Consider the following 13,911-nt stretch of genomic DNA (forward strand, 5'->3'; position numbering starts at 1 on the left):
CCTGGCTCCGCCCCCGCGCCCCGGCGGGCTCTGCCCGCCCGGCACACCTGCGGTCCGGCCTCCGCGCCCCCTGGCGGACAGCGGGACACACCACACACACACACACTACGCGCGTAGCAAAAAGTAGACTTTTATTACAGCAGCAACTGAGGCGAATCGAATGGCCCCCTGGGGCCACCCCTGCAGCACCACCCTTCTCTCCCGCCCCGTCCGCCCCAGCGGGATGGTAGAACTCAGCTCCCCGCGCCCGTGAGCCTCCTTCCACACAGGCTGGGCGGGAGCTGCAATTCGGCTACTAGCCCCCGACTAGAAGGCGGCTGCTGAGAAGGCCAAGGCCCAGGCCCACGTCTGTGCAAAACAAGTAAACAAAGTGCAGAGGGATGGAAGAGAAAGGGGTGGGGGGGCTGGGGAGGGTGATGCTCAGAACCAGGGAGCCCAGAGCCCTCCTGAATAACAGGAGAGCGCGGCTTCACGGGGTAATACTGACTGGGGGGCGGGGCGGGAGCCGCAGCCTCTCCGGAGGCCACAGCGCGGAGGAGGGGCCGGGCCGAGTGGCTCTAAGAGGAGACGGTGACAGCGGCTGAGTTGAGAGTGCTGTTCCTGGCAAAATTGAACTTGTTCAGGGTCTCCTCCAGCAGAGAAGTCAGTCGGCTCTGGTCAGCCTGGAGGGGAAGGGCTCAGTGAGATCTGGCCTAGACGAGAGAGCGGAGGAGCCGCCCTACCTCGGGCGGCGGAAGGCAGATGCCTCACCTCACTAATGAAGCCCAGCTGCACCAGCTCAGCCGCCAGCTCCGGGATGTTCTCATCTGACAGAGAAACAGGAGACGGTGAGCACAGTGCGCGACTGAGGGTCACGGGAACCCTTCCAACAGCCCCGGCCAGGTGACCCTGGCTGGGACACAAGCAAAACTGTCAAATCAGATCCACCCTCCAGTTTTAGGGGCGAAGATACTCATTCTAAGTGAGTCCGCGTGTTGCTGCCAGGTCACCTTCCCCACCCCTGAAAGTGTCCCTCACAGGTGAGGCTCACAGACTCTCCATCCTCTGAGGGACAGGAGAGACTCACTTGGCATCAGGTCACAGCTCAGGTGCCGGTTCAGTTTGTCCTCCAGCTTCAGCAGAAGCGTCAGCTGGAGAATAGGACAGTCAGAAAATGAGGCTCCCCTTCCCCACCCTCTGGCCACCCAGCGCTACACAGCCCTGGGCCCTGAGCCTTACGTGGTGTTTGACTCCCTCCTCCACCGACTCAATGTTGCACTGCATCAGCACTACCTAGGGAGAGGAGGCAGAGAGTGTCACAAGAGTAGAGACCAGTGAGCAAAAAGCCCCCAAGAGCTGGGGTTTCCAGCCCACAGGACGTGGGTGCCAGGGAGCAGACACACATTCCTGTCTTTACAGGACAAAGCCTTATTTGAGATGTCCCTCTCTGCTACATCCACCCAGCCATACCTTGCGGGTCTCCACCTCAGCCGGCTCGGGTGTTGGAGTTTTGACAGATGGGGGCACCACAGGTGATGTCACCTCCTCCTGCTGCGGCTGCTGGGGCCGAGGCAGCCCAAAGGCTGTCAGGGGGTATATCCCATTCCTAAATGGAGATCAGACAGGTCAGATGGGCTCTAGATGCCTTCAGACACCCACCCCTACCTCCTAAAGGAAGTTTTTTTTCTTATTCTTCTCTCACCTGACATCTTCAAGGAATTTATCCAATTCCAGAGCTGGAGACTGAGAGTACCTGGAGGAAAAAAAAAAAGAATATGGAAGGAAAGAAGTGAAACAGCAGGTTCAACCATTCCCAAAGGACAGTTGACAGAAACCTCCAGGTGGGAGTGACCATTCTGTCCCTTTCAGAACCTCTCAGTTAGTTACTCACAGAGTCTGAACTGGTTCTCTTCCTGGTCCTGCAGGGATTTCAGCCAGTACAGCACTGGTATCCATATTTTTGGTGATCTCCTCCAGAGCATTCTCTGGGATCATGTCTAGAGGGCAAGATGGAATGGGAAGTTATGGAAGGGTAGTTCAGATTAATATTATAGAGGGCACAGGGGTCCTGGGGGAGGGTGGGAAAGAATCCTTTTGGAAGTAGAAGAGGAAAGAGAACACACCAGTCAGAGTTACAAGGCTCCAGACTGGAAAAAAATTTCTAGAAGGGTCAAGAGGACTCACGCTGGTGTCCCACAATGCAGTGGGCAGCAAGGAGTTTGAGCGAGGGCACTTCAAACAGTGCTGGGTGAAACAGAAGTTCTCTGGCTGTTGGTCTGCGAGCAGGCTCAGACTGCAGGCACTTTTGAATGAACTCCTAGAAAAGGGAACAAGGGAGTGGAGCAGGCATCTGGTAAGCAGCCCACTGTGTTTATCTCTTTCACTGTATCCAGCACAAGACTTTGTTCATACTAATTGCTCAGCAATGGCTAAGGCAACAGATTGCTAAATGTATTTGAAAAGACTTTGAAAACTATAATGTATTATATATGAAATATCATTCATTGTCTTTCATTGTTTTATTTTTTTGCTTCCTAGCCACAAGCTTTCTCTTTCCTTTGCTGTTCAAAGTTATGATATCTTTTTCCTTATTTTCTATCTCTCTGCTTTATTAGCCCACTCACTGCCTACCTTCTCCAATTCTTGCCAAATTTACCTCTCTCTTCCCAAACTCATCCACTGTGGACAGTAATATTCACCATCTTTTTATTTCCCAAGCCTACTATCACAATTTTCTTTGTCCACTACATCATTTATTCACTGGATTTCCCTCTGTTTCTCTAACCCCTACCTATTTACCTCTCCTAGGTCCCATGACAATTAACCTGCTTTCCTCCTTTCCCTGTGGAAGGCCAAAAAGCCATATACCTCATCTTTTACTTGAACATCGCACCCTGAATCTGAACTAGAAACTTATTCCACAGTACCCTCAAGATTCCCACTAGTCTTCCTTCTTTTCTCCTTCAGTCCCTTTTAAATGCATGTAATGACTTACAAACTAACCTCCTCTTTATTTCCAGACTCTACTTACCATATCTTATTACCTGATTCAAAACCCTTATATCCTTTCAATCTTAGCTCATTTATTTCAGGGCACTTTCCCTAACTAAAACTATATGAATATACAACCCCAAATGACTGGTTTGAGTAATTCACACTGATTCAGTTCAGTTCAGTTCAGTTGCTCAGTCACGTCCCGACTCTTTGCGAACCCATGAATCGCAGCACGCCAGGCCTCCCTGTCCATCACCAACTCCTAGAGTTCACCCAAATTCATGTCCATCAAGTCGGTGATGCCATCCAGCCATCTCATCCTCTGTCATCCCCTTCTCCTCCTGCCTCCAATCCCTCCCAGCATCAGAGTCTTTTCCAATGAGTCAACTCTTCACATGAGGTGGCCAAAGTATTGGAGTTTCAGCTTCAACATCAGTCCTTCCAATGAACACCCAGGACTGATCTCCTTTAGAATGGACTGGTTGGATCTCCTTGCAGTCCAAGGGACTCTCAAGAGTCTTCTCCAACACCATGGTACAAAAGCATCAATTCTTCGGCGCTCAGCTTTCTTTACAGTCCAACTCTCACATCCATACATGACCACTGGAAAAACCATAGGCTTGACTAGATGGACCTTTGTTGGCAAAGTAATGTCTCTGCTTTTGAATACGCTATCTAGGTTGGTCATAACTTTCCTTCCAAGGAGTAAAGTGAAAAGAAAGTGAAGTCGCTCACTTGTGTCCGACTCTTTGCGACCCCGTGGACTGTCGTCTACCAGGCTTCTCTGTCCATGGGATTCTCCAGGCAAGAATACTGGAGTGGGTTACCATTTCCTTCTCCAGGGGATCTTCCCGACCCAGGGATCAAACCCGGGTCTCCCGCATTGGAGGCAGACGCTTTAACCTCTGAGCCACAAGTAAGCGTCTTTTAATTTCATGGCTGCAATCACCATCTGCAGTGATTCTGGAGCCCCAAAAAATAAAGTCTGACACTGTTTCCATTGTTTCCCCATTTCCCATGAAGTGATGGGGCCAGATGCCATGATCTTCGTTTTCTGAATGTTGAGCTTTAAGCCAACTTTTTGACTCTCCTCTTTCACTTTCATCAAGAGGCTCTTCAGTTCCTCTTCACTTTCTGCCATAAGGGTGGTGTCATCTACATATCTAAGGTTACTGATATTTTTCCTGGCAATCTTGATTCTAGCTTGTGCTTCATCCAGCCCAGCGTTTCTCATAATGTACTCTGCATATAAGTTAAATAAGCAGGGTGACAATATACAGCCTGGACGTACTCCTTTTCCTATTTGGAACCAGTCTGTTGTTCCATGTCCAGTTCTAACTGTTGCTTCCTGACCTGCATATAGGTTTCTCAAGAGGCAGGTCAGGTGGTCTGGTATTCCCATCTCTTTCAGAATTGTCCACAGTTTATTGTGATCCACACAGTCAAAGGCTTGATTAATTTGTTTAAAAATATCAAGATGGTTGTTTAAGAGTATGTATCAATTACCTGAGGTAACCATCAAATTAGTCTGCCTTCATGTAGAGACACCTAAGTTAACATGCAACCGTAAGACTCAACCTTATTACCCATCTTAAACCCCTGACCTGAGAGAGACAGAATGTGTGTGTGTATCAAAAACACCTAGGGAAATGCTACTTTGCCTTTCTGCTTTATATTCTCTTGCTCTTAGAAGAGAGCATATTCCCAGTGGGTGAAGTGAAAGTTGCTCAGTCGTGTCTGACTCTTTGCGACCCTGTGGACTATACAGTCCATGGAATTCTCCAGGCCAGAATACTAGAGTGGGTAGCTTTTTACTTCTCCAGGGGATCTTCCCAACTGAGGGATTGAACCCAGGTCTTAGGCGTACAGGCAGATTCTTTATCAGCTGAGCCACAAGGGAAGCCCTCCCAGTGGCTAGAAGGAAGAAGAACCTAAAAACATTTCAAAGTCTGTTAAGGAGAAGTGATCCTAAGAATCCTCACCCTTTGTAATGGGTCTTCTAGAAGCTGAATGGCACTGCTGATGGCTTCCTGTGGCACATATGAGGACTCTCCATTGCCCTGAATCTCCAACACTGCCATCTGCAGAGAGGGGGAATAAAAAGGAAAAACAGAGACCTAAGAAACCTCAGTGTTTCCACAATCACTCCCCCAGACCAGTTACCTCACTTGCCAACCCTCCATTTCCCCTTCTATCTTCTAATTTCACCCCTTTCCACTACCCACCCCTCTGGTCTCCTCACCTCCAGTGCACACATGCCAAAGGAGTAGATGTCCACTGCCGTTGTCACATTAGTGACTTCTAGGGAAAACAGAGCAGCTTTGGTGAATCAGAGATGTGGGGCAGGGCATGGCAGAGATGTCTTAAAACTTTGCACATGTCAGTAGAGAAGGACAGCAGTTTCAGTTATGTTACCGCTGACCCTTAGGTTATAAATTGGAGAATCTGGGGGATGGACACAGGGCAGAGAAACTGGGATGCCTTACCTCCATATTCTGGTGCAAAGAAGTGGAGGTTCTTCTGCTCTTCCCGACAAGTCTTCACATGATTGTTGATAGTGTCAGGAGCCACTGGGAGTAGGGGAGATACCCACAATCTGACCACCGTCAACAAAGCACAGCTTTGCTCCAGAGAGAGGCCCCCAAAAGACAAATTCTCTCCTGAAGTCTCTAACCCTCAACAGGCATAAACTGAGCCCTTTCCCATCAGGAAGTCCAAACTAAACATGAACACCACCTGCCTCCCCTTTCTCAATCTACCACTTCTTATCTAAGGTCCCTAACTCAGTAGCAACAAAGGTTCCACACTAAACTAACAGGTACCTAGGGTCTTTGGGCTGGCAAGGTACAACACAGCCTAAGGAAAAACTTTCACTTGTGACCTGCTTACTTGCCCCAAAGCCCAGGTACATCTACCCCCTGATCTCATGAAAATGTTTGGTCTAGTTCTTTCACCCATCCTGCATACAGCATAAAAACACTGGCAGCCCTTCCTAACCTGGAACAATTAAGAGACCTCAGAAACTTGGATGAAGATGGGTAAGAAGGATTAACATACAACCATAAGGATAGCCTCCTTCTTATCCACCTTAACTGACTGAAACTTAAAACGAGCTCAAAATTAAACCAATACCCTTAAATCAGTTTCACTTGGAATCCACCAAAAACTTTAGACCCCTGCTCTACCCTCTCATTCCTCAACACTGCCTGCCACAGGGCTGAACGAGGAACCAGGGCCGGGCCCAGTTTGGACTCACTCAGATCATAAACAATGACTACAAGTCACAGAGGGTCTGGGAGCACAGTATGACTTAAGGAACCAGCCTGATGATGAGGGGGGAGTAAGAATCCAGGACATAAGTGGCCAGCCAGGCAGAATCCACAGGAAACAAGCGGGTTATGGAAGGGCAAGCAGGCGAAGGGTTGGTAGGGCAGAAGCCAAGCAGGCATAATTAGGCAGCGGGACAGGGTTTGCTCCCACGACTGCATGCACTGGGCAGCCGCAAAGGGGAGCAGGGGAAGCACAAACAGCGCCCCACGCAGGGCAGAGGGAGCTCTCACCATTAGCAAAAATCCTATGAAAGACTGTTGGGAACAGAGCAGCCCGTAAGCGGGAGGGAGGAAAACAGAGAAAAGTTGTGAGCGATGGAGCAGCCAAGCCCCAGACAAATGGACACACAACAACACACAGACACGGCACACAAAAATGTTAAACACTGCACACGTGTACACAGCAAATGAAAGCACTCACAGCAGGCACAGCCTGGAACCTCTGATGGTAGGTCCAGCCCCAGGGGCTCAAGTCAGACCTTACACCCAACTCTTGCCCTTTCCCAACCTTCTATTGAGATCTCTGTATTAACCCCAAATTCACTCCAAAAGGTTCAAGATTAGGCCCTACCCCTTTTTCCACTACTTGACTGGCCTCTCTATAAATTGCCCCTAGTAAGGTCCTTTCTCTTATCACCAGCCCACACCTCAGAATTTTGCTCTTTTCCCCCATTCCTTTCATCTTACCCCCATGGTTCCCAAATTCCCGAGGCTCCCCTGCCCAGAATCTCTCCCTCCCCTCACCAGAGCCAATCTTGATGAGTCCGTTGTGCTGGATGAAGATGGTGTCACAGGTCAGGTTCCCATGGATGATGGGGGGGTCACACGAGTGCAGGTAGCTGTGGGGGCACTGGGCTGTTAGAGGGGCCAGTGGGAAATTAGGGCAGGGGGAACCCAAGGGTTAAGAAGAGCAAGGGCCTGGTCTCCTGCTGGTCATCACAAAGGTAATACCCACACTCTGAATCTCCATTATGCCTGATGAGTTAAATAGCTGGATAAGAACTAGGAGAAAGAGGTGGGAGACAGTATCATGGTCAAGCCATTGGAATGAACCCTTTAAAAGATCCATAGGGGCCTAATCTTGAGAATATGGTTCAAAGAAAGTGGGGAAGAAAAGAAGTGGGGCAGAAAAGAACAGCAGAGTAGTGCCCTGAAATTTGTTTGGAGGAACTAATCAGGAATAAATATGGAAAAGACACTACCAGATCTTGCTTACCTTAGGGCAGAGAGGATCTGTGTGCACCAACGCTTCCAAGCCTGGAACAGAGTTTGATCCAGGGGTCAGCAGTTATCCACTCTCTTCACCCTCCACAGTTCCCTCCATCCCTTTCCTGATCAGCTTCATAATCTTTTTTAAACTTCCAAACCAGCCTAAAGCTTTGTCTGCTCTCTCTCTGTACCTTTTCATTCATAGTCTTGTGGTTTTTTTTGGTCTTCTTCAGAAATTGCTTAAGACTCCCAGATGACATATATTCTGTGATAAAAATGACCTGGAGAGGCAGAACACACAAATAAAGCTTTACAACAGAAATGATCCCTTATCTGGGTAACTTTTATATGACATAAACATAAAATTTGGAAGCCTGGTATTTTTCTTTTTTTCATCTCCCATCCCGTCCCACCCCTCTAGGTTGTCACAGAGCGCCAGGTTGGGCTCCCTGTGTCACACAGCAAATTCCCACTGGCTACCTGTTTTACATATGGTAATGTGTATGTTTCCACGCTGCTCTCTCAATTTGTCCCACCCTCTCCTTCCCCTACCGTGTCCACCAGTCTGCTCTCTGTGTCTGTGTGGAAGCCTTGTATTTTTAATAAAGTTTCTCTCTTTTGTTCTTAGTATTACTTCCTTAGATTTAATAGGGCAATGAAAATTATTGAACAATATGAGTTATGGCAAGGAAGAAACAAAAATTCACTCATTTTTGCCCTGACTATAACCAGACAAAAGGCACAGGTAATAGTCATAGGCATACCCTTGGAATGCAAGATGAAACCAGTCAATCCTAAAGGAAATCAACCCTGAATATTCACTGGAAGGGCTGGTGCTGAAGCTGAAGCTCCAACACTTTGGCCACCTGATGTGAAGAGCTAACTTACTGGAAAAGACCCTGATGCTGGGAAAGACTGATGCCAAGAGAAGGAGGTGACAGAGGATGAGATGGCTGGATGGCATCACTGACTCAACACCAGCTGATTCCAGCTCTGTTTCAATACTACCTTTTTCTGAATGTAAAAAGAACAATAAATGTAGCTAGTCTGTTTCAAGTAAGCTCAGGAAAAAGTTCTTACCCTGGCCTTGTTCTCTTTAATGTCAGCCCAATACTTATGAAACTTGACAATGTTGAGATGTTCCAACTGAATCAGATTATCAAACACAGCACGGACCTTTTCCTGGAAGCAGGAGAGACGTTGGGATTACAATGTTCAGAAAGCATTATCATCCTAAAAAGCCATTTCCTATCCCCACTAGAAATGATCTAACCCCAACATACTCTTCTCCTAGTAGCTTCCCAACATCAATTCCTCTTTAACACCAGCATTCTAACAACCCACAGGCTGCATCCTTTCACCATTGCTTACCTCCTGCAGCTTGTAGTTCTTGCGCTCTGAGAACTGTACCTCATTCCACACAACCTCTACACCCTCCTCTGTATCCATGGCCAGGTATGCGCTGTCAATACCTGGTACATTCCGCTGATTCACCTGAGAAGAAATTCAAATGAAAGGGAATTAAAGTTACCACATGAACTGTCTGTTGTAATACTCCATACGATCATCTTCTCCCTGCCCCTTCAAGTTTGGTCTGCCCCTTTGAGACTCTGTCCCTCCACTTCTCACCTCTTAGAATTCACTGTGAAGTAACACTCACACTGTGCTGTGCTTAGTTGCTCAGTCGTGTCCAATTCTTTGCAACCCCATGGACTGTAGCCTGCCAGGCTCCTCTGTCCATGGGGATTCTCCAGGCAAGAATACTGGACTGGGTTGCCATGCCCTGCTCCAGGGGATCTTCCCAACCCAGGAAGCAAACCCAGGTCTCCCACATTGCAGGCAGATTCTTTACCATCTGAGCCAGCAGGGAAGCCCAAGAATACTGGAATGGGTAGCCTATCCCTTCTCCAGGGGATCTTCCTGACCCAGGAATCGAACTGGGGTCTCCTGCCTTGTAGGCGGATTCTTTACCAGATGAGTTACCAGGGAAACAACACTCCCACTAAACACTCCTACTGCTTTACCTCTTCTCGCCTCTTCTGCCAGCGCCCACAGGGTGACTCTTCCAAGATCTCAGACTCATCTTCGCTTTCTTCTTCTTCCTCTGGGGAAGCAGCCGAGGTTGTGGAGGTCACAGGAGGTGACACTGACGTCAAGCCAGGAGTTGAGGATGAGGATTCTACCTTTGGGTCCGAACCACTGCTGAGTACTGTCTGGGGCTCGCCTTCCGACATGCTGGAACAAACACTCAGGCCTGCACTGGTTGGAGCAAGGGTGAAGGAGAAGGTAGAGAGGGTTAGAATAGATTCTATAGATTCCATCCTAATAACCTAATCTGGGGTTTAAAAGTAAATAAAACATACAGCTCCCTTGTTTCCTTTAAGTCCAAAATCAGAATTAGTCCTGTATGAACCCTAAACATTAACTACTCTCCTAGTCTGGAGAAGGGGAGCTATCTCGGCTGAAGATGACTCACCCAGGTCAGTGACCAACTGAAGTACACATCAAGCTTAAAGAATATGCTTCTATGCATAAACATGTTAATAAACATATTTTATCATGTAAAAAGATGATTCACCCAAGACTGGCAAACAAAAGATTTATGGTTGTACAACTCATGTTTAGTAAGGTCCAAATGGAACAGCAAAATCAGGGCCCTCATTCTTTCTCAGCAAATACCTACCCAATAGCCTTCCCTTTGAATTCTCATCTACCTCATCTGCACTATGCTCAAGAACCAAGCTTCAAGGGCACTATGCAGGGCAGATGACTCCAGATCCCCAAATGTTCCAATGAACCAGCTCGAGTTAGAGCTGTAGTATTCTCAACCAATTTGTCCAACTGAAACCCTAAGCTGATTTATTCTACTTGGAATAACCCTGGCATCCACTCTCCATCCCTCCTATGCACAGAATAAGCCTGCCAGTCCAAGAGGAGGCTACCCTTGGGCCAGGTAACTGGTAGTGGTTAGTGACTTCATTCCTGATGACCTCACCTTCCCTGTGATGTGAGTGTGGCAAATGGGTGGGTCCTGGTTAGCAACATTTTTTTTCTATTCACTCATTCAACAAATGTTTATTAAGCGCCTATTGTGGGCCAAGCACTAAGCTAGGTGCTTGAGATACCATAGTGAACAATATAAATAAGATGCCAACACTCATAAAGCCTAAATTTAAGGCACAGCTAAGATTTTAATCTTCCAGTTTTCATTTCATTCACATGGCTCAAAGGCTCCATCCTCTGAGGCACTGGATCTGACACAGGTATCCCTTTTAAGCACAAATAATTCAAGACAAAGCCACTTCAGGAAAAGTACTATATTACACTAAATAGTGTATAGTATTATACATGGACATGGCTTCTTGGGAAAAAAGAATTCTTAAAAGCTAAATGTCACAAACTTCAGAGAGTCATAGGAAAACCGCTGAATGTTATTCCATATCTCTAAGAATGAAGGCTGTGAAGAAGTTGGAACCTATGTGTGCTGGGCTAAAGGGGATGCTCCTCAGGATGAAAATATCCTGTAGATTTGCTCCTGTAAGTCAGTTCAAAATACAGAAGCTTCTGATCAGGATCTTTTGAAAAGCTCTCATTTCTTTTTAGAACTCAGATGCCCTCTTCTGCCCATCTCTGCCATCAACCTGCACTATGTTTAACTCAAGTCAGGAGATTTCCCTGGACTTTTTAAAAAATTTTTTTCATTTTGGAGGAGATTTTTATTAGATGACGTTCCAGTAAATATCAGAGAGCAACAAACACTACAGAGAAAATCTGGCAAGATGCTTTTTCATCTGTTTTTTTTCTCAGTCCTTGCCTATCATGGATTTCAATCAACAGTTTTAGTAATCTACCAGAAAATTCAAGTTACAGATCATTTTTCTTCTCCTGAAAAGTAGCTAAAAGCTCACAGGGATTACTTTCTAGAGTATTTGTAGAATGTATCCTGAATCTGAACAGCTAAGGAAAGTTCCCAGCTACATTATAAGAAATATCAGTGGAATTGTAATACAGGAAGCCTGTGGCCAGTGGGCTCTAAAGAAACTTCTGGACCTAGGGCACAGACAGGTAATCCACAGTATGGCACGAGATGCCAGACCTTCATCAGTCATAGACGCTCTTCGAATGTGCTTGTCTTCTCCCTCCCCAATCTCTCCCCAGTAGGCAAGATGATGGCAATGCCCAAGAATCCCCAGGACCCCTCCTGCTGATGAAGAAACCTTTGCCACACTGGGAGTTTTGTCTCAGGGTCAGTCGTTCAGAAATTTAAATAAGACCACAGACGGAAAAAGGGAATCTCCTCGCCGCCTCCAGCCACCCCAAGATGCACAGTGTTCACTTCTGAGCCGTGCAGGTAAAACACTGCCAAGTTTTTTCCTGCAAAGTTTTTCATTTTTTGGACTGCAGCTTCTCAGCATCTCAGTTTCTCAGCATCTCAACTCCTGAGCAACAGCTCGCAGGACACAGGCCTCTCGCCCGCTCTCATCCTGAGCGGACCGAAGAGGACCTGAGACCTGCAGGACTGACCATTCAGATAGATATAAACTCGAGGAGGAATTTAGCACTCCAACAGGTCGCCTAGCCCGCTGACTGCGAGGGAGCGTTGGGCCCCTAAGCAGGCCCTGTAGCCAGCGGCGGCCACCTCACCAGAGGCCAGCCCCGCGGCGCCGTCAGGGGCGCAGGCCACGCCCCCGCGCAGTCGGCGCGCCAGCCCCGGGAGCAGGCGCGGCCCCGACGCTGCGCTTCCGCAGGCCTCCGGGCCTGCGACCGCCGCCCCCGCCCCCGCCCCCGCCGCCGGCCCCGCCTCTCGTCAGGCCGAGTTCTACACGAACGCCGGGGCCTGGCGCCCCGCGCCCGCAGAATTCCGGGCGCCCTGCCGCCACTCGGGGGCAGTCGGGGAGGGCCGGGCAGAAAATGTGGGGCCGAGGCGGCCCCCCGGCTCCGGCGGGCCGGGCCTTGGCCACCAAGTGAGCAGGGCCTCCTCCAGACACTCGCCTGCTGGGGTCCCAGATCCAGGCCCTAGAGGCCGATCCTTCAGTCCTCTCGCTGAAACCTTCCCTCCCCTAGGCACTCACCTCCTGACTCCGCTCCCCGCAGCCTGCGCTTCAGTTCCAGCTCGGGTTCCGGGGCCCCGGATCAGAAAGACTCGCTCACAGCTGCGCTCCGCGGCGCAACCGAACTGCGGGCCCCGCCCTCGCGGCGTCCTGACCAACAGTGGGCGGTGCCCCACTGCCGTTGGGTTTCCATTGGACAGGGCGGCCAGGGTGGGCGGTGCCCCGGGTGTACAGTCGCTCGTAGAGGTAGCCTTCAACCGGGTCTCCTCCCGCTGCGTCTGTCCGGCTGAGACCTCTCGGAGGGTTCGGTATTTTCGGTCTCAGTGAGGCTCGTCTCTCTGTCTACCCTTCGGTCCGGTCCTGGTGCCCCGGATGATTCTGCTGGGCGAAAGGAAGGCCTTGCCCCTTTTCTTGAAGGCGCCATGACAGTTCTAGTACGACTGAAAGACAAAAGGAGCGAAAGACGTAGCCACAATCCGAGAGGAGCGCCCACCCGCTTTCAGTATTTGGGGGTGAGACTGTGCAGGACACCTATTCAGAAAACTTTCTTTGAATTACTGTGTACATTAAAACTGAAAATTAATAGTTAACGCTTCGTAAGTGGATAGTACTGACGTTGGCCAAAACTTCGCAAAAGATTTTCACAGATGTTATCTCTTTTGATCCTCATAAGAAATTGAAAATTTCTTTAAGCAGTAGTTGTCAAATGGAAAAATACTGAATCAGAGGCATTAAGCTATTCACCGAAAGTTGGTAAGAACTAAATTAGGATCCGAAACAGTAAGGTTTACCACAGATTTCCTTGAAAAGATGTTTGGAAAAAATTCAGATTGAAGAGAGCCCAAAGGAAAGAAGTGAACTCGGCTCTTAGACACGTATTGCGGAGAGAGAAGGGTGAATCAATCAGTACTTGGGAATGTCATAATCACCAAATTTCACTATCCTTAAAGGACATCTGTAGTCCTGTTTAACTGATAGAAGACTGGCAAAAGTCTTCTCATTTTCCATCTCTTCACCTCAAAATTTTTAAAATCACTCTTTGTTCCTTGATGCTTTCATCTTTGAAAGAGAGGGCTCCAGCACGCTTAGAAATCTGGACCTTGTTTTGGATATTTTAAGAAAGCATTTGCCCACCAAATTTAGCATATAATTTCAGGGAGTTGAGGTTAAGAATCTCTGTTCTCATCTCAAAGAAAGAATGTTCCTCCTCCTATCCAGATTAATCTCTTCACTTTGTAAATTCCAAAGCACGGAATACCTGGCCCACAGTAAACATTAAATATCAGTTGATACTACTATTGCAGTTTCCCGTTGTCTCCTGTCTAGGTCTTAGTATCATTGACCTTTAC

General features: G+C 48.2%; 1 protein-coding gene across 3 annotated transcripts; it reads right to left on the minus strand.

Moving 5' to 3' along the window:
• Positions 1 to 114: 114 nt before the first annotated feature.
• Positions 115 to 12,684, minus strand: NRBP1 (nuclear receptor binding protein 1). Of its 3 annotated transcripts, none has more exons than XM_005213002.5 (18): positions 12,584 to 12,684; positions 9,536 to 9,765; positions 8,883 to 9,005; positions 8,592 to 8,693; positions 7,703 to 7,792; positions 7,519 to 7,559; positions 7,047 to 7,141; positions 5,460 to 5,543; positions 5,216 to 5,274; positions 4,956 to 5,054; positions 2,164 to 2,296; positions 1,871 to 1,976; positions 1,682 to 1,732; positions 1,450 to 1,585; positions 1,219 to 1,272; positions 1,067 to 1,130; positions 751 to 806; positions 115 to 662 (listed from the first exon to the last, which is right to left on the minus strand). In XM_005213002.5, exons 2-18 carry the CDS (start codon positions 9,743 to 9,745, stop codon positions 558 to 560), a joined length of 1,608 nt encoding a protein of 535 aa, XP_005213059.1. In that variant the 5' UTR covers positions 9,746 to 9,765; positions 12,584 to 12,684; the 3' UTR covers positions 115 to 557. The 3 variants fall into 3 exon arrangements, with proteins under 3 accessions (XP_005213059.1, NP_001070357.1, XP_015329024.1); NM_001076889.1 differs by having other exon boundaries at positions 9,536 to 9,770; positions 12,584 to 12,648; XM_015473538.3 differs by lacking the exon at positions 1,067 to 1,130 and having other exon boundaries at positions 9,536 to 9,770.
• Positions 12,685 to 13,911: the final 1,227 nt, after the last annotated feature.

Source organism: Bos taurus, chromosome 11 (assembly GCF_002263795.3).
Source record: "Bos taurus isolate L1 Dominette 01449 registration number 42190680 breed Hereford chromosome 11, ARS-UCD2.0, whole genome shotgun sequence".
In the NCBI taxonomy this organism is placed as follows: Eukaryota; Metazoa; Chordata; class Mammalia; order Artiodactyla; family Bovidae; genus Bos; species Bos taurus.

Coding starts and splice junctions, on each gene's coding strand:
- NRBP1 (XM_005213002.5), bottom strand. CDS start 9,745: ATGTCGGAAGGCGAGCCCCAGACAGTACTCAGCAGTGGTTCGGACCCA. Junction 7,560..7,702: donor ACAAGACTATGAATGAAAAG/GTACAGAGAGAG, acceptor ACTCTGTTCCAG/GCTTGGAAGCGTTGGTGCAC. Junction 5,055..5,215: donor TTGGCATGTGTGCACTGGAG/GTGAGGAGACCA, acceptor CCCTCTCTGCAG/ATGGCAGTGTTGGAGATTCA.